This window comes from Pseudorasbora parva, chromosome 24 (assembly GCF_024679245.1).
Source record: "Pseudorasbora parva isolate DD20220531a chromosome 24, ASM2467924v1, whole genome shotgun sequence".
NCBI lineage: Eukaryota > Metazoa > Chordata > Actinopteri > Cypriniformes > Gobionidae > Pseudorasbora > Pseudorasbora parva.
This window is the reverse complement of record NC_090195.1, coordinates 33,440,261-33,460,401: the sequence shown is the minus strand read 5'-3', so window position 1 is coordinate 33,460,401 and position 20,141 is coordinate 33,440,261. Positions and strand designations below refer to the sequence as shown.

The 20,141-nt window shown below is 41.8% G+C and overlaps 1 protein-coding gene across 1 annotated transcript in view; it reads right to left on the bottom strand.

Annotated features, from left to right (window-relative positions):
* fars2 (phenylalanyl-tRNA synthetase 2, mitochondrial) overlaps positions 1 to 20,141 on the bottom strand; it is a 217,574-nt gene that overhangs the window by 119,570 nt on the left and 77,863 nt on the right. Inside the window, exons 2-4 of the mRNA XM_067434390.1 lie at positions 13,327 to 13,971; positions 12,381 to 12,543; positions 12,165 to 12,296 (exon numbers count right to left, since the gene is read on the bottom strand). Coding sequence (XP_067290491.1) covers positions 12,165 to 12,296; positions 12,381 to 12,543; positions 13,327 to 13,953 — 922 coding nt within the window. The 5' untranslated portion in view covers positions 13,954 to 13,971. The remainder of the gene's footprint in view (positions 1 to 12,164; positions 12,297 to 12,380; positions 12,544 to 13,326; positions 13,972 to 20,141) is intronic.

Genomic DNA, 20,141 nt, shown 5'->3' with positions numbered 1-20,141 from the left:
CGGCTTTAATCACATTCCCCGGCCCCCCGCCCTCTGGGGCGTGACTAAACCGCGACCACATTGCTGACGCGTGCCGTCATTAACACTGGGTCCCATATGCTGCGGACAGCCCCGGCGAGGTCCCACAGGGCTCTGTCCTGGGCCCATTGCAGAATTGATGTGTCCGGGGATTACACGCCACGCTCTAATGAATAACTAAGTGGATCTACCAAACCGGTGCCGCACTGGTACCCCTCCTCCCCTTTCATTAGTCAAGCTCCGCCCTTAAACCAAACACACCACCTCTGGCAAACTTACGCCACGCTTGGCATATGGCGGTCATGCTCAGAGACGAATAAATAACCTTTCAACTTCCCAGGACGCCCCACTTCTGTTTTTTCTCTTCCCGTTTTCTCTCTCGCTCTCTCTCTCTATACCCCCACCGGCCTCCACACATTTAATGCTGTCTTGCTGGCAGCTTTTTATTGTCTTAGTGCTCTGAAGAGAAAAGAGGGAATGTGTGAGTGTGGATGGGTGTGTGAAATAAGGGGGGGTGCGAGAAGACTGAATGAGAAGTTGCCATAGCAACGGAGCCACACTGCTCTGCCGCAGTGAAGAAAGGCAGAAAGAGAGAGTTGGAGGAGTGAAAATGAGGATGGAGGGGGGAGTGAAGAACAGTGGAGAGGATTTGACAGAATCCCTGCAGTCCAGAGAGGAGAGGGTTGGGACATCGAGAGAAGTCAAAGAAGAGACGAGTTTGTGTTTGCGTACGTATGACGACAGTCGATGCGGACGAGGGTCGGTTTGTCAGCAGTTGTGGAAAAACTCTGAGACACCAGCAGTTCCATCTTTTTGGGCCAAATGAACAACTGATAGCGCTGAATGTCATTGTTCACGGCAGTTCCAGAAATGTGAACGCTGACGGCTGGGGAGAACGAGGATAGTCACAGTTGGTCACTTTGTTGCATTTTTACAGCTCTGACAACAAGCCGATAATGGAAAAACCAAATTTACAAGATGCGTTTTTTTAGAAATACGATCGAAAAAAATTCTGAAAATGTAACTAGACCAAATGCACCTGGTTTACAACACATGTAGACGTTCACATTTTCAAAACACAACATTCTGTATGATCTATAAGCTGTTCCCTTCATGAGGCCCAAAAAATGGATTTCAGATATTGCCTCCATTTTCTCTCCATATTGTAGGGTTTACCAGGACACACACACCGACACACCGACACACCGACACACACACACACACACACACACACACACACACCAGTGGTGAGCGTTTACTTTTTTTTAACCGGGTAGGCTATGCTGGGTGCACATTATGTCAAATATGCAAGTGCAGATAGACTGCATAAAACTATGGACATGCTCTGGTTTCTGAAGAGGATTTTTGTAGGCCAGAGTGGGTGGAGCCAGTCGTTGCCATCTTGACAGCACATCACTCCCGGAAATACGAGAATTGGCAAAGAGGCGGGACATGGGTGGAGCTGAGGTGCCTGGTGGAGAAACCACGCCCACCTAGCTCAACCATAGCGGCAATTCATCGGTCACTCAAGTGGCCAATTCCTTAATTATGCAGAACTTTAAGACTAAAAATAATAATAATTTTAAAAAAAAGAGTTATTTTTTTTAAAGCACACCCTTACAGTTGTCACGAAAGGCAAAATTAGCTGTATAGACCAAAACCATGTTTTTTTTCTACTGTAAAGTTGGCCAATTTAACATGGGGAGATACAGATTTGACTCCCTTTCTGTGCCTGTCTATAGCGGCCGGTCTATATAGTGCAGTTTAAATCACTTCCATGTTAGATTTGTTAGAGAGACTGCGGGAGGTTGCCGATTGGTGCATTATGTTGGCTGGGTTTTGTTTGTTTGTTCTAGACAGTGTTAGCGGCTCATTTGCTTACACTCATTATACATAGCATCGCAGCAAATGTTTTCCATAAATGTTTAAACTTTTATTTAAAAGTAGCCTACATTTACCTGTTGCCTTCACAAGCACCCGTGAAGAAGTTTCGCAGCACACGAAAGGGACAAAATGTTGTATTTTTGTAATTCCGTTAGGTGGCACTAATGTCTTTTTTATAAAAGGGGTGGTTGATTTCCCCTTTTGACAAGATGTAAAATAAGTCTCTGATGTCCCCAGAGTATGTATGTGAAGTTTTAGTTTAAAATACCCCACAGATAATTTGTTGTAGCATGTTATAATTGTCACCTTTTGAAGGGGAGCAAAAATGTGCATTGTGTCCCTTTAAATGCAAATTGGCTACTGCTCACAAGGCACAGCTTCAAGAGTTTGTGTTAGCAGCTCTGATAACCTCATGCAGACACGCAATGAATCCGTTTGGCCTTTTATGTTTAAAACATAGTCGGACAATGATGGAGAGACTCAAGAAGAAGTGACAACATGTAGAATGAGACAGGATGTTGTTGAATGGTTAGGTGTTGAATTTACGAGTTATGTATCTTCAAGTCATTGATTAGCATATTCTGTCATGGTAATCTCACGCCCTTTGTTGTGTGTTCCTGGGGGCAGGGTTTCTGTAAATTTCTGGGCTTGTGATGTCACTAACCCGGGAGGAAGCTTGTAGTCCCTACCAGCCGTTTGTTGTCCTTAAAAAGCAATTTCTTAAAAAGAAAATATCTCCCTTTGCTTTGAACTTTGAGCGTCATAACTTTATAGATATTGATTAAGCTCAAACCTCATCATTATACACTAAATACATTTTAAGAAGTCAAATCATAATCAACCACCCCTTTAAAATGTAGTAACTCACTTTGACTTTTCTTTTTGCCTTAGTTTTCAACCCCTCCTACCTAACCATGTTTCATTTTGTTTATTAAATTATATCATGACAATGTCTGAGGCCTTATTTCAAACTAAAGTACCTGATACTACTTTTTAGACGTTTTTTTTTTAACATGTACTGTGGTATTCTTGGACGTACTTTGGAGTACCATGCACATCGAACCACTGAATAAATCACACGACCCTGGTAATACTATCTTCCACCATTAGAATTTAGTTGATGGCTATAGCTAATACTTGTTTGTAAGGATATTTTTCAGCCAGATCCACAATGCTTTGAACAGATACTGGTCAAAGTCTCTGTAGACCTGTGTGGAGACATTCATTCTGTTAATGCCTTTCAATTAAAACCTTTAAATGCTAATTTTGTTGTCATATTTTATAAATCAATTAAAGCCTTCAATGGTAGTGTGAGGCTGCGCCATAGAAGCTCAAGTTAATAAGCCATTTTATTAGACACAAATTGTGTGGGTTTGTCGAAATTCATTATAATTGCTTTTACAGTACAAATGAAAACTTTGATTAAATAAGCCCTGTAACCTAGACAGGAAGGCACCGATTGCATGCACGCTGCCAGAATGACACCCGTCTGAGCGGCAAAGCCTCAAGGAGGGGAGCAAGGCCTGCTGACAGATGTCTGGAGACACGAGGGCTTTGTTTATACCCAGTTGTGAATATGCATTGCCACTCGAGTGGGTGTACACAAGGATAAAGCAGTGATTGAGTACAACCAGACGGAACAGGAAGAGAGACGCACACTCAGTAATCTGGTCAGGCGCCACACTGTGAAAGACACCAACTTCTACTAAAGTCCAATCAAATCAGCATTACAGGTGTCCTTGCTGTGTCATACTAGCCTAAAAATATTCTAAAACTTCAAAACAACTCTGTAAACCACTAAATTTGGTCATTCAGTCAGTCCACAATCATACAAACTGACCTTTTTTCCATCCATTCGCAAGATAAAACTCCCCAAGAAGACGTGAGGTCCATAAATAGAAAGCTCTTTACAAGAAACACAATTTTTCCATGCTGACAAAACAATGCAGGAGAGCCCAGTAGCCTTCCAGCACAACAGAACAGACACACGCTTGACCATGAGTGTTTTCAAAGAGAGAGATGATGGGAAAGGTGGAATGGTGAATAAAAAATAAAGCGAGAGAGACTGGAGCTCTTAAGGACTTGCATTCAGATAGAAAAGCTTTTAATTATTGATGGATTCAAAATGCCAACACACAAGAGGGCCTAGAGATAAAATGCAGTGGGAGCGGGCACCTACCGGATACACTGACTGCATTTACAGTACGCAAATAAGAATATTCAATGTTAAAATGAATGATTTTTTCAACAGCAATAATCCCATTAGGCAAACATTCTGATTTCCTCCAACATATGGCTGTATTAATCAGAATTTTGGGTCACGTGTGTGACCAAACAAAAGTAACAGGGTATTGCTATCAAATATGGGAAAGTCCAGTTGGCCCACCCTTTGCAGCTCTAACAGCTTTAACTCTTCTGGGAAGGCTTTCCTCAAGGTTTAGGAGTGTGTTTATGGGAATATTTGACCATTCTTCTAGAAGCCCATTTGTGAGGTCAGACACTGATGAGAAGGCCTGGCTCTCAGTCTCCGCTCTAATTCATCCCAAAGCTGTTCTTTCGGGTTGAGCTCAGGACTCTGTCCAGGCCAGTCAAGTTCCTCCACACTAAACTCGCTCATCCATGTCTTTATGGACCGAGGATTTGTGCACTGGAGCACAGTCATGTTGGAAGGGTTCATCCCCAAACTGTTCCCACAAAGTAGGGAGACTAAAATTGTCCAAAATGTCTTGGTATAAGTAAAGCATTAGGAGTAGGAAAAACAACCCACACCATAATCCCCCCTGTACCAAACTTTAAAATTGACAACCACCAACCCAGACTCGTCCATGGGATTGCCGAAGTGTGATTGGTCACTCCAGAGAACATGTCTACACTGCTCTAGAATCCAGTGGCGGCGTGCTTTACGGCACTGCATCCCACACTTTGCATTGTACTTGGTGATATAAGGCTTGTATGAAATGTAGCAAGTTGCTGTTGTTCCCAATTGCTTCTACTTTGTTATAATCCCACTAACAGTTGAGCGTGGAATATTTAGTAGTGAGGAAATTTCAGGAATGGACTTATTGCACAGGTGGCAACTAGGGCTGGGCGATATGACGAAATATATCGTCTGGACGATAGAAAATGTCTATCGTTTTATATAAGGCTCTATCGCTTACGCCACGATAAGGCGTTTATGGCAGAATTTTACGTCAAGATGCACCTCACGCCACGGCATGCCCATGCAATACATAAACGCGCTCCCTCCGTCTCTCTCTCGCTCTCTCACTCACACACACCATAGACGACACACACACACGCGCTGCAGCCTCCCTTCCACTCACGTCACTTTTTTAAAATCCCCCACAGCGCGAAACACGAGTCCCGCAAACGCGCCGCAGAGGAGCTTGTTTGTAATCAGAGGACAAATGGCTCCTTAGTTTCGAAATGGTTTGGGTACAAGGTGATCGCGTTGAAAATAAAGGCGTTTGTCCAGCCTTAGAAGCTCATTTGAATCATTGCCGCGGCTCATTTAAGAAAATGACAGCTCCGAAGAGTACGCCGCTTTAGTTTGAGGTAACTGCTAACAATAATAAAGAAAGACGATCAACACCTTATGTGTTACCACTGAAATGAAGATGTAATATATTTCCAAATGTAAGCCCATCTTAAGCGAAATGCACGCTTCATACTGTCGTCTGCTCTGGCTCTAACCCAGTAGCAGTATTAACATTAAGTGACATGGCATCTGACGCACAGGAGCCAATGGCACATGTCGCGACACACGCAGTGGCACTTCCGGTTCTCATTGGCAAATGTCAGTGGATAGTGACATGTGTCGCGACACCCGCGGTGGCACTTCCGGTTCTCATTGGCATGTGTCACTGACACTGTCACGAAACGCTAACACTGGCAGTGACACTGAGTCGTGGAACATCTCGCTGTATGTGACACTCACTGGCAGATGAGCTGAACAACTATACTCACGTAATTGTAGCACAAAAGCCAAAATAAATATCCTATTTTCGTGACTTTCTTCCCCTCTTAAATAAATGTTAATCTTACTTGTTAAATTTAGTAATATGTGTTAGTTTGTGACAAGCAGTATCTGAGTGGCATGTGCCACTGAATGATTTATGCAATGCCAATATTGGTGCCAATGTTGTTGATCACGCAAACTGCACGTTCTAGAAAACACGTACAAACCATCATAAGTCACTACAAATATCGCATTAACAGTCGCATCCGTTACTGTAGTAAAGCTTTAATTTTGCATCATGCTGCACGCTCTCCTCTAGGTGTCAGTATAGCCAGCGCAAAGATACACCATAACTTAAGACAGTTGAGGAACATCAACGGGTGGTGCATTTGACATTTTGTCTGCAAGTTTGATGGTAGCAAAAACAGTATCTGATAGTATCAGAGTATGATATGTTAAGGCAAATTTGTAAATACTTTATCAAATTTATTTTTTGCATACCTAGGCCTACTCAGTCATGGCTTTAATATTTCACAACTAATTTTATGGAATTATGTAATGAGAAATAAACACAACTTTAAAAATGTGAACGCATTCCTTCTGGATAATGGCATGTGTCACTAGAATGTGTGGCATGTGTCAGTGACACTGTCACGGAACATGTCGCTGTGTATTGTGTCCATAGGGTTGTGTCACGTCCAGTTGCCTACACATGCTGCTGTCTGCCACGGTGTAACGTTTAGGGAACTCCAGAAGGAATGCGTTCACATTTTTAAAGTTGTGTTTATTTCTCATTACATAATTCCATAAAATTAGTTGTGAAATATTAAAGCCATGACTGAGTAGGCCTAAGTATGCAAAAAATAAATTTGATAAAGTATTTACAAATTTGCCTTAACATATCATACTCTGATACTATCAGATACTGTTTTTGCTACCATCAAACTTGCAGACAAAATGTCAAATGCACCACCCGTTGATGTTCCTCAACTGTCTTAAGTTATGGTGTATCTTTGCGCTGGCTATACTGACACCTAGAGGAGAGCGTGCAGCATGATGCAAAATTAAAGCTTTACTACAGTAACGGATGCGACTGTTAATGCGATATTTGTAGTGACTTATGATGGTTTGTACGTGTTTTCTAGAACGTGCAGTTTGCGTGATCAACAACATTGGCACCAATATTGGCATTGCATAAATCATTCAGTGGCACATGCCACTCAGATACTGCTTGTCACAAACTAACACATATTACTAAATTTAACAAGTAAGATTAACATTTATTTAAGAGGGGAAGAAAGTCACGAAAATAGGATATTTATTTTGGCTTTTGTGCTACAATTACGTGAGTATAGTTGTTCAGCTCATCTGCCAGTGAGTGTCACATACAGCGAGATGTTCCACGACTCAGTGTCACTGCCAGTGTTAGCGTTTCGTGACAGTGTCAGTGACACATGCCAATGAGAACCGGAAGTGCCACCGCGGGTGTCGCGACACATGTCACTATCCACTGACATATGCCAATGAGAACCGGAAGTGCCACTGCGTGTGTCGCGACATGTGCCATTGGCTCCTGTGCGTCAGATGCCATGTCACTTAATGTTAACACCGTCTCTCCATTTTATTGGGTTATTAAGTACAAACAGGCGAGTTATGAAAAATTGAGTGCGAGGGATATGTTCAATCACACAAAAAGATTTTGGAATGAGACGGCCAACTGTAGTAGCGTTTAGTCCACTGTCTATAATAGCCTAATTTAGAGATCACTTTTTTATTTATTTTAACCGACAACTTTGATCGGTTAACGTTGATACGGTCAACCATCGGTCAAACGTTCATCGGTAAACATCCCTAGGCAGGTGTTAACTTTACTAACAGTCTTGCTTTAAAAAAAGGTTCTAAATAAAATAAAAATGTAGTCCATACTACCTTTATTTGTTTTGTATATGATTTCAAACTGCATTTCCACATTGCAATTTTGTATAGACTATTCATAAACTGAATTAATAGAAAGGTTGCTATATCGTTATGTATATCGTTATCGGGATATCAAATGAGCTATATCGGGATATGAAATTTTGGCCATATCGCCCAGCCCTAGTGGCAACCTATCACGGTACCACGCTTGAGTTCACTGAGCTCCTGAGAGCGACCCATTCTTTCACTATAGTGTGTAGAAGCGTCTGCAGGCCTAGTGCTTGATTTATACACCTGTGGCCATGAAGGGATTGAACACCTGAATTCAATGATTTGGAGGGCCGTCCCAATACTTTTGCCAATATAGTGTATCTTATACTCAACAAGGCTGCAATACAGTTAAAACTGTGTAATTTTATTACAATTTAAAATAACTATTTTCCATGTTAATATATTAAAAATGTAATTTAATGCTGTGACCAAAGCCGGATTTTCAACATTATCACTCAAGTCTTCAGTGTCACATGATGCTTTCGAAATCATTTCTAATATGCTGATTATTAATGTAGATTGGGGGGGGGGGGGGGGATTCAGGCTTTTTGATGAATAGAAAGTTTAAAATAACATTTATTTTAAATATAAAATCTTTTGTATACATTTGAAATGTATTTGTTTGATCAATTTATAATAATTAAAAATAATTAGTATAGCAAATTACCATGCTAAATAACAAAATATATATGATTAAAAATGACAAAGGAAAAGCCTGAAAGGAAACGTGCATTATTTGCATATAGAACATGTAAATCTCTTCTCAGATCTTAATTGTAAATGCCAGACAAAATAACAATTTTCTTTACACTGATAAAGTCAAATGTTACTTGTAGAGTGTAAAATCAAGTTAACAGAGCAGTGAGGAAAAAGCGATGGCTAGCTGTTGAGTGGCACGGTTGTTAATTGACCGTTACATGTTCCACATGCAGACGGCGAGGGATGCTGCGCTGTTTAACACAGACAGGATCGATGAAGAGTGCAGATGAGATTGAAGAATTAAGTGGCAGTGAGGAGTGAGATGACTGGGCCAGTGGAGGAGGAGGAGCGGTCATACTGGGTCCATCCCCGGGGAGGAAAACCATGTCTCTGCCGTCATGCGTGTCCTCCCCCTCCCCCTCGGATCTCCCTTGTGTGGGACTATCCCATCCACTTCATCAGGGCTGGTGTCCTCACACAGCACTGCACAACACCGCCATCTACTGGCAGAGGCAGAATGCCTTTCTCTCTGGCTCAAAGGTGTGGCCACTGTTCTTTAGGCACAGAGATGCTGGAAAACCTTCATCTAAGCAAAATTTTTAAGCATATTAAAGGGATAGTTACCCCAAAAATAAATACCCCAAGAATTTCTCTCTTCTGTTGAACATAGATGATGATATTTTTAAAGAATACTGTTGATGGGCATCATTGATTTCCATAGTATTTTTCCCCTATACTATAAAATATGGGGTCCATTAACTGTATGGTTACTCATTTGTGTTCAGCAGAAGACAGAAATTCATGCAGGTTTTGGAATAACTTGAGAGCGAGTAAGTGACAGAATTTTCATTTTTGGGTGAACTGTCCCTTTAGGCAATAAGAAGGCTGTTACTAACAGCAGGCAGGGAAACGTGTGCTACTTTCTCATTTTGACCACATTCAATGGCAGCATCTCGTGTGTCTTTTGCTGATATGAAAATCCCAGAATGCCTTGCGAACAGCTCAGTAGAAAAAAATAGGTTGGTGTTTGGAGTCGAGGGAAATGCTAATCATACATATATTTGAATGAATACTGTATAGTACCATGACAAAAATAGTTTTAATGAAAAAAAATAGATTTTGCAGATTTATGCGTGGTATTTTGTAAATTAAAATTTATAGTTTATCAACAGGCTCAAATGCAGTCAACTTGGTGTGCTTTTCATGACATGCACAATTCAATCATGCTTAAAACGGACGTTTAACAACATTTATGATTAATATAATGGTGAAAGCATGTTATGATGTAGTTGTTTTTGCTGAAAACAATATGTGAAATAAAACTACTAAATACTGGATAATCCAGTGAATTAAGGACTTTATTTGCTTATAAATATTCATAAAATCATGTCTACTTTTACAAATGCAAAATATTGAAATGTGTGAATATCCATAAAAGGTACTTAATGTTTACTTTCTTTTTTGTTTGGAACATGATGGACGTAGAGCAAAAGACAAGATTATTCACCCAAAACAAAAAAATGTTGTAACAAACAGTAGAGATTAATTCTTCCTCATCTTGTCTTGTTTGGGATGTGTCCCACTTTGCAATATTTCACATTTTTGCTTCATCATATGAAAGCCTATTTCTGCCACATAATTGGAAAAGAAAATCTGTAAATCATAATTAGCTCATATTTATTTTATATTTACTTGCATAAAAGTAATTATGACATAAAAACTAAATTCGAAGTACTAAATGAGATAAAGTCATAGTTATGACATTTAAAAGGGGGAAATAAGAGAAAAAGACAATTATGACAACTCAACTCAACTTTTTGTTCTGACCTTTTATCTCATAATTATGACTTAGAGTACCTCAATTTCCCAAAAATATATCTTAGAAAACAGTAGTTTATTATTAAACAATTAAAATGGCTCCTTGCCATTTATGAGTCAGTGTCAGCTGATCAATTTGACAGAGCTGATTTCATCATCTCCGGACCTTTGGAGAGAGAAATAAATCTTTCATACATATTACATAACCAGAGAATATTTGTTTTAGATTCAAATTGCTTTGTTTTAAAAGAGGACATTTCAAGCTTTCTATAGATATATTTCTCATGTCTGTGAGGCAAGCCTACGCAAAGTTTTGGATCATTTTTTTGACAAGCTCAAGTTCACGGAGACCGCGATCCTGTTTGGTTTCTTTATTTAAAATGTTTTTTCTTATTATTGTGAGTTTAAAGTTTCGAATGATGCATTACTCTTATCCATATAGTCAAAAAGGATGTTTCCGCTGTTATCAGGAAAAAAATGCAAGTGATCGTGCCAGCTAATAACTCCATACAACTTCCACACTCCACACACACACTTGACTAAGCGCCTAATAATAGTGCACATTTATCTAGCTAAAGAGTAGCTTTATGTAAAGTTCCTACTACTTACATGTTTCAAATGATCAGCCATATTTAAAGTCGGTGAATGATAGAGGAATGTTTGGATTTCCCACTTCTTGTGTTTTTTTTTTCCTGCGACAAACAGACTAATACAATGCTGGTATACTATTAGTAGGAAGCCCTACTAAATATCTCATTATTTTTATGCCATGATCAGAGCCGGCGTTTGCTATAGGCGAGCTAGGTGGTTGCCTAGGGGGACAATTGTGTTGGGGGCGTGAGCGCCCTCTAGTGCCGCCTATTACTTCCCATTGTTTTTTTACTTTAGTAACGATAGATGCCATATTATTTACATTAAACACAAATATACTGTTGATTACTTAAAGATTGATTGAGACAGACACATGAGGTGTAATAATGAGGTTTAGATTCGCCTTTTGCCACACTCGATCTATTCCGTTTTCCCATCACATATCAGATCGGAAAGGCATTTATTTTCAATAAAAATTGAGAAAATATTAGAAAATTGGAAATAAAGCATCTAACGTGTTTAATAATAAGTGCTTCTCGGTTAGGGGTAGGTAAACAGACATGTGCTGAATTAGAGACGATAAAAGTAAGTGGGTTGGGGGGGCGCATATCAATCTCACTTAAACAGATTAACTTAAAACAAATTTGCCAACAGTCAGCCCTGCAAAAATATCTATCATTACAGTAAAATATCTACCGTTGTGTAGTATATACTATTCAGCACAGGCCTAGTGCTTATGATTCAGATCAGTAATTTGAGAGGTTTCATTTTGCCAGACGGCACATACAGCACAGACAGCAATTATCTAGCTGGAGGTCGACACTTGCTGTACTGTTGTTTGCCATCAGTCATTTCAATACAAATGCTGTATTAAACTTTATCACTAGATGAATCATGTCAGCTCCTCTATCTGTACTCTCATTGGTGGTTGCTGTATCGCCTCACTGCTAATTTACATAAAGTCGAACTTTCAGTTTAACACCTGTCAGCTCAAATCTGCAGCTCTTATTGAAACTGGTTATTGCACTCTAAGAAAAGTTGGGTTGAAAATGGACAAACCCAGAAATTGGGTTGTTTGAATGGGTCCATTCACTGGGTTCAAACAATCCAATGGGTTTGTCCATTTTTAAACCAGCTTGGGGTGATTTTAACCCAGCATTTTTAGAGTGTGTTTATGTAGACAGAAGGTTAGCTTAAAGTGTGAGCGAGTGTTGGCATGTTTCAGAACCTGAGCGGACCAGCTCCTGCTCCATCACCCCACAGCCCAGCACCTCCAACCAGTCGCCCTGGAAGCGCACCTCCATCTCGAAGGAGGGATGTGTGAAAGGGAAGTAGCAGTCCACCCAGCGGATCTCCAAATCTGCAAGACAGAAACAGACAGATGGAGGAGAGCTGGACAGAGGAAGCGACGGAAAAAAAAGTGCGAACATCACAGGATTCCTACCGTCCCCAAATAGGTGTCGCACGAGGCGCGTGAGTGCCCGTTTCAGATCAAACTCCACGAGTTTGACGGCCTCCAGCGTGTGCGTTTCCTGTTTCTGAGGCGTGCGGCGGCCAGCGCTCTCAAACAAACACAGGTCTTCACCATTCTCCACTCGAGCAAACAGCTAATGGAGACAGGAAAGCTTGCCTATTCAACTGTATTCAGAAAGATTATGATTGCATAAAGATTTCATCATGATGTCTCTGACACCTGTCCTCAAACAACCTATTCATTACACCCTGGATGCAAGTTTAAATAAACAGAACTGATTTTAAAAAGGTCAACTTTATGCAATTTTACAATGTTTAAATACTTTCTTCTATTACAGTTCAAAGAGGACCAATTATGCCCCTATTTTACAAGATGTAATATAAGTCTCAGGTGCCCCCAGAATGTGTCTATGAAGTTTCAGTTTCATGTTGTAAATGACGTTTTTTCGCAAGTAACTTTGAATGCAAATGAGCTGCTGTTCTCCACCCCTTTCCAGAAGAGGGCGGAGCCTTTTTAACTTTTGTCCTTTTATTCACAATAGCATTGAATGTTTTAATGTAATCATCTTTTCTTCCATTTTGTGGCGTATGTCCTTGGGAAATGGATTATTGCTAAGTAAAAAATGCGAAACGGGAGCTTGGTTCGATGCATTGGTTGTTGATTGGACGGGAGAAGTTGATTATAAGCAAGGGGTGAGGTTTAAAAGGGCTAAATGATTAGAGAAGATGCCAGTTATTATATTTTGATTAAGTTGAAGGTCAAAAAATGTTAAAGTAACATATGCACTAATGAATCGTTTTCAAGAAGATGCGTTTAGAAAACAGATCTCCATTTGATGCCAACTCTAAATATGCCTAAATATTTAATTAGTTGACATTTTAGTCAGGTGCTCCTCCATAACGGAAACCATTCTAACCTCATGGTTGGAGAAAAGCCGCACTCCCTCCATCTGGTGGAAGACAGGATAGTGGCTGCAGTCGATCTCATCTCGTCTATACACATCTCCAGCCAGCAGGAAGTGGTCCAGCCCTGCGCGCACCAGTTCTTTCTGGTGGGCGGAGGTGTGGGCCCGCAGCATGTGTGTGCGGTTCAGGTAGTAATTGTCTCCTTTTTTCCGACTGGGATGGTCTGGAGGAATAAGCAGGCTGTCGAAGTTCTGCTCCACTGTCACTACCGGGCTGAGGTTGTCATGTACAGAAAAGATTGGGTTCCCTGTGCGCCCGATGTAAGAACGGTAGAAATGGTCTTTGATGCGTTCTTTAATAAGCCACAAGGGGTGGTGTGGCCGGTTGTGAAGCTGGCAGCCAACTTTGGACAAGATTTTAGCTGTCACATTGGTCATGTCATCTCGTGGGTAGACATGGCTGAAAACTTCAACTGAGTTTTCATTAATCCGGGACTGAGGAGAGGAGCCATCCGTCGACAGGCCCCTGCAGGGGTGGAGTTTGGGGGACGGGGCGAGGGCACAGATCCACTGGCAGTAGGCAGGACAGTGACGGACAGTGTGTTTGAGGAGAGTCCGGGATCTACTGAATAACCTCATAGTAGCTGGACCATGAGTCTGTAAGAAAATAGAGAAACAATTTAGTTCTGTGAAGGCTTTATTATTTATGATTTAGTTTATCCTGTTTCAAACTAAATCATCAGCAATGCTAAAGGGATGGGAAAGGATCAACTCAGAGTTGTTTTAGTACCATTGAGGTTTTGAATTGAGTATGGGTATAACAGGGCTAAAGGCTCCATGCGGTAAAAGGCTTTTTTGATTATTTTTATTTCTAAAGTATTACACGGCTCTGTGAAATACTTGATTCTGGTTGGTCAATCGCCCATTCCAGCGGTAAGCTATTCCCAGACAACAGCCGCTAAAGTCGAATAACACTACAAACTCTGACATAATTTGGTGGCTCTGTAATAAACGCTGTTGTAAGTGCAGTGGATATTCTCAGGCTCGCTGGGCTTCCGTTGAGCAGTGAGAAAGGTACATTACATTACTGGGATGTCAGATGAGCTCGTGCTCAAGGGACGTAACCTCAGAAACCCCTCGTGAGATGTGCGGTGCCTGTTCTAACTTGTGACACAGGAAGCGAGGCCCCGTGAGAGCGCCGATGGAAATAGCAGGTGAGAGCCCAAGCCCTCACAAACGGAGAGACGGAGAAACAGACGCTCATCTCATTGTCTGTGCTGCCAGCTCAACACACATTAAAGCGGGGTCTGATATCCATCACACAGCGCGCTCAATCCGGGGCGCCATAATACACTGTGGACGAGATTTATGTGGAGTGGAGTAGAATTGAATTAAGGGTGGTCCCGTCCTCAGTCAACCCCTTTGGTTTGCTCATTTAGTTTCATTTTCTCCATCCCTGACAATCTCAGGCCTCTTTCTATTGTTTGTACCCTTACGGTAAAGCACTGGATGATTACCATATTCATGAACCATAGAATTTACAATGCTACAAAATACTCTAACATGTACTCGAAGGCACTTAAAAAAACCAACATTGTACAACTATTGCATTTATTCAAAACAAAACAAGATAATATTACGGTAAGTAATTTAAAGAAAATTATTGTAAATTAATGCCACATGCTATTTCTACTGTATATATTCACAATTAAAGTATCATGATATTACCAAGTTAAGCAATTCTAAAAAAAAAAAACATTTTAGATCCTAAAACATGGCTTTACCATGGTTCAGCTAGAAAGAAATATGCTATTCCTCCAGTTAATTTCTAAATACATTCCATTGCCATAGGGTGACCACACGTCCCCAAAAATTCAGGACAGTCCTGAAATCTAAACTGCTGTCCTGAATCTGGCTCTAATTGTTGCGAAAATGTACTAAAGCAAAATCTTGAGTAGTTATTGTCTGATGAACATTAAAAAATATCTGCAGACGTTAAGTCATCCTGCAATCAGCCCCCGCCGGCTGCTCATTGGCTGCAGCATTTTTTTTCATAAATTCTAAAAAAATAACGTATGGTGGCTGGGCGCGGATTTAGATTCATTGATAAGCTCATTTTCATTCATTCCGTTGTCATGGCTGGTATAACGAAACTACAGACCGCAGACACACCAAAATTTTGGAAATATTACAATTTGCAAAAGGTAATTAACTGGAAATTTGTGGGAATTTATATAAACTGTATCATTAACACACACACACACACACACACACACACATATATATATATATATATATATATATATATATATATATATATATATATATATATATATATATATATATATATATATATATATATATATATATATATATATATATATATTTGGTCATAAGCAGACTTTTTTTTTGCACACGGGTATATTTTCCAATTAATTACTTTTAATTTAGCAAATGTAAATGTAAAATGAATATATTTTATTGCAGCAATTGTTATTTATTTCAGTGTCACGTGATCCTTTACAAATCCGATCCGAATCATATCGATTATACTGATTTATAATCGTTCGAAGCTTTGATTTGAAATCGATGCATCACTATATAAGTCGTTTTTTTTTTTTTTTTTGCGCAGAAAAACTATTCTCGACGCTTCATAAAATGATTGTAGAGCCGCTGTAGTGAGATGGGCTTTGTAATGACGTCTTTAGTTCCTTTATGTGTCTTGAGAGAGGAAATTACATTGGTGTCAATGAAGGCCTTTCTGAGCCATCGGATTTCAACACTAATATCCTCATCTGTGTTCTGAAGATGAACGGAGGTCTGACAGATGTCCAACGACATTAGGTTAAGTAATTAATGGGAAAATTTTCAATTTTGGATGAACTAACCCTTTAAGTTCCCTGTTATAGGATAACCTGCAAATGCAATGGTTCAAATTCTCAGTTTATTCCCATTACTTACTGTCAATACCCATGGAAAGTTTAAAGTCTTAAAAATTCCTGGAATATTGCAACCCTATTTGAAAGTACACTGAAGTACATGCACATTTAAAATCAACAACATGGTGTTCGCATGACAAAGTCAGGCCAGGGTATTTCGCAGAAAACCAGGCTAAATATACAGTCTGAAGGAACCGTACAATTCCCTTATTTCACATCTAAAATAATAAATAAAATAAAAACCTGTATTACCATGGTATTGTACAGTAAGTGGAACGTTCAATGAATTTTGCTTTTCCCAAGTAAAAAGGCATGAACATAGTACAATGATACTAGTACAATGGTACAATGATACAATTCTACGGAGGGAATCCTTGTTAGTTTCTTTTCCTCCGCTTAGTAATATGCTTAAATTCAGCGGGTAGTCTTGCCTGATCTGAGGTCGTAACCAGAGAGGGGGTGAGAGCGGCCATCTGGGGACCGTGGTCACCATGGAAGGCGCCGAATGTACTGATAAATGCACGCGTCCCCGACCCCCGAGAGGGCCGAGTCGGCGCTCGTTTGCATGTATTAGCTCTTGACTTGCCACAGTTATCCAAGTAGCTGTTGGAGCGATCAAAGGAACCATAACTGATTTAATGAGCCATTCGCAGTTTCGCTGTACCGACCGTGTGCACTTACACCTGCATGGCTTAATCTTTAAGACAAGCATTTGGCTTCCTACACACGGGTCTCGCTCCGCTCAGGTGCGCACCTCCCGCGAGGGAGGGGGCGAGAGAGACAGCACGGCCGCTCATAGGGGACGTGCGGAACCCCTCCTTTGGGGAGTGGGTTGGCCGCTGGATCGAGGCCGTAACCGGGAAAGGGTGCTTTCTTTGCGAGGGCATGGGCCAGGTTCGGCTCTTGGGCCAGGGGGCGGGGGTGCCTTCAGCAGAGCCCCCCGGCCGCCTGAGCCTCTCTCGGTGTGCACGTTGACGCAGCTCCGAACCTTCATTTCTTACGGACCGACTGAGTCTCCCTTGTGAGCGTCCTTGCACTCCGGGTGCTGGACGTTCGACACCCTGAGCGGGGAGATACACTTTTCTCATAGCGGTTCTCGTCGGACCAGGCAATGGCCTGCCCCTTGCGCGTCTGAAGTTCCTTTCGACCAGGTGAAAAAAAAAGAAAGCACCCCTCGAGATGGGCCAGTGTCTCGACGCCTAGTTTGTCGTGCCCTCTCCTCGACAAAACCCGGGCGGGTCATTTTGAGTCCGTCTCGGTACGGCACAGCCCACAGTAGGGCCCGCCTTTTCCGACCATGCACGGAACTGAGGCACCGTCCCCGGTCACCGGCCAGGGAGGACCGCCAGCATGGAGCTTTTCACAGAGTTCAGCTTTCGGACTGTCCATTTTTCTTGCACGGACCCGCTCGTCTCTCTCAGCGGGTCATTCCTGGAAGTCTCTAGCCCAACCCGGCGGCACCTCTTTTTACGGGCTTTCCAGCACGCCATTCCCTGGGTCCGGTACTCGGGTGTGCGTTTCATTGTCCACTTTCAGCCTCTCCCCGACAAAAGCATGACGGGTCATTTTGAGTCAGTCTTGGCGAGCCGCAGACCCCCGTGGGGGACGCTGTTCCGACTGTGCCCGGGACCAATACACCGGGACCGCCAGCATGGAGCTTTTCGCCGAAATCGGCATTCGGATTCTGTCCGTATTTCTCTCACGGACCTGCTAGTCTCTCGGCGGGTCATTCCTGGAAGTCTCTAGCCCAACCCCACAGCGCACCTCTTTCCGGTCCGGTTCTCAGGTGCATGTATGGATGTAAGGTTTTGCCCTCTTCCTGACAAAACCCTGACGGGTCGATTTGAGTCCGACTTTGCTCGCACCCACCCTCCAGTGGGGGCCCGCTGACCCGCCCGTGCCCGGGACAAGGCACCCTTCCTGGGCAGGCCGGGGAGATCTGATAGCATGGAGCTTCTCACCGAGTTCAGCTTTTGGACTGGATTTTCCTCCAGGGGCACATCTGAGCAGTAAATCGAGGCCCCGGATGGTACGTCCTCCCTGGGGAGGTGCCTGACCCGCGGCTCACACTTCACGGACCCGCTCGTCACTCGGCGGGTCATTCTTGGAAGTATCTCGCCCAACCCTCAGCGCACCTCTTTTTACGGGCTTTCCGGCACACCATTCCCTGGGTCCGGTTCTCGGGTGCGTGTTTGTATGTCAGGTTTTACCCTCTTTCTGACAGAACCCTGACGGGTCATTTTGAGTCCGTCTTTGTCCATTCTAATTGCCCCATTTTTGAGTTTTTGTAACTTCCTTTTTCTTGTCCTTTCCTTGTCTGAACTCTCTATTAAGTCATATATGTTCACCCTCTCCTCTCCTTCATTCTCCCCATCCCTCTCTTTCTCTCTCAGAAAGCATTTAGTGTCTGTGATCGTTTTGTGTCTTAAAACATCAGTGTTGCCACGAGCCACAGGGTTTAATATGAATTTGTATTATCTGTGTGTTTTTTACTCTTACAGTGGCTCTCATAGAAAAACATTGATATGCATTATATGAGCAACGGTTGAGTTAAAAAAATAAACAAACACACCTACATTTTGGAAGCCATGGGGGTCAGCAGATAAACATCACATTTTAGTTTTTGAGTGAACTATCCCTTTAACTCAGGTGCTGGACGTTCTGAGGACACAGGGTAACATTTTTCCTTATATTTGTTTTGACCAAGCAATATTTTATGAAGCTGAAAGAAAGGACAGACTAATTTTTTCCTCTCATCTCATCACTCTTTCTCTCTCGATCCAGTGAGCGGGACAAAACAGAGGCATTGTCGCTCTGAGACTCTCAGGAACACATGCATACTGTCAGGACTAAGAGTGTTATGAGAAGTCTCAAGTACAAAGAGAGTGTGTTGCTCTGCAGTGTCATTGCAGTACAGCAGCGTTCAAGATGCTGCTCCAGTTAAGACATCAGTTTATACAGCAGGATTCAGTGAGGTCTGCAAATGCAGGTTACAAAAGATGAAGTCCCTTTAAAGTGAGTTCTTCTCTATATCAGTGTCAGTGTTTCTGAACTCCCTGAAACCCCTCCATTCTAGTCTTGAGTTTTCTTCCCAGAACAAACATGCCAAAATATTCCTAATTTAAATACACAAAATAAAGGGATGGGCCTGGTTGAGTTAGTTAGTAGTGTGTTGAAACTTACGACTATGGTAACACGCTCAAAGAGCTTGACCAATAACAACACACTGGTCGAGTCAACCAATCAGAGCACAGGAGCGGCTTCGAAAAGACAGGAACTAAACAGGGCTGCATTTCCCAAAAGCATCGTAAGTTTAAGATGATCGTAGAAAATTGTCAACAATGGTCTCTAGGATATACTTAGGCTTATGATGCTTTTGAGAAACACAGCCCAAAGTGTTACCAGTGTTGCCATATTGCTTCCCATTTGGGCAGTCGCCCCAATTGGGCGGAATGAAATTGAACAAAAATGGGTGTGGTTGGGTGGACAAAATTTGGGGTGGTTTGTCGGTTTTCAAAAATCTAAATTGAATAGTCTAATTGCTTAATAAACAAAACTCAAGTGTGCATGTATTTCATAAAATCCGTCATCATGACACACACAGGTCCACGAAGAGTCAGCTGGCATAGGTGTAGATGTCACCAACGAGCACGCAATTTCAGCCAATCAGCAGGCATTCACGCTAATTCTTGACTGACAGCCAGGTTTTTAGCGCTATAAATTATAGCTGTATATTCAAGTGATCGCTACTTGAAAGTGGCATATATCTACAGTAAAGAGTGATCGGACTCTCAAACATGGATTACACCTGTGACTGGAAGACTCTTTATAAATATAACCATGACTCCTGTCCATCTACACACTCAGGACATCTGCAACTAGCAACCC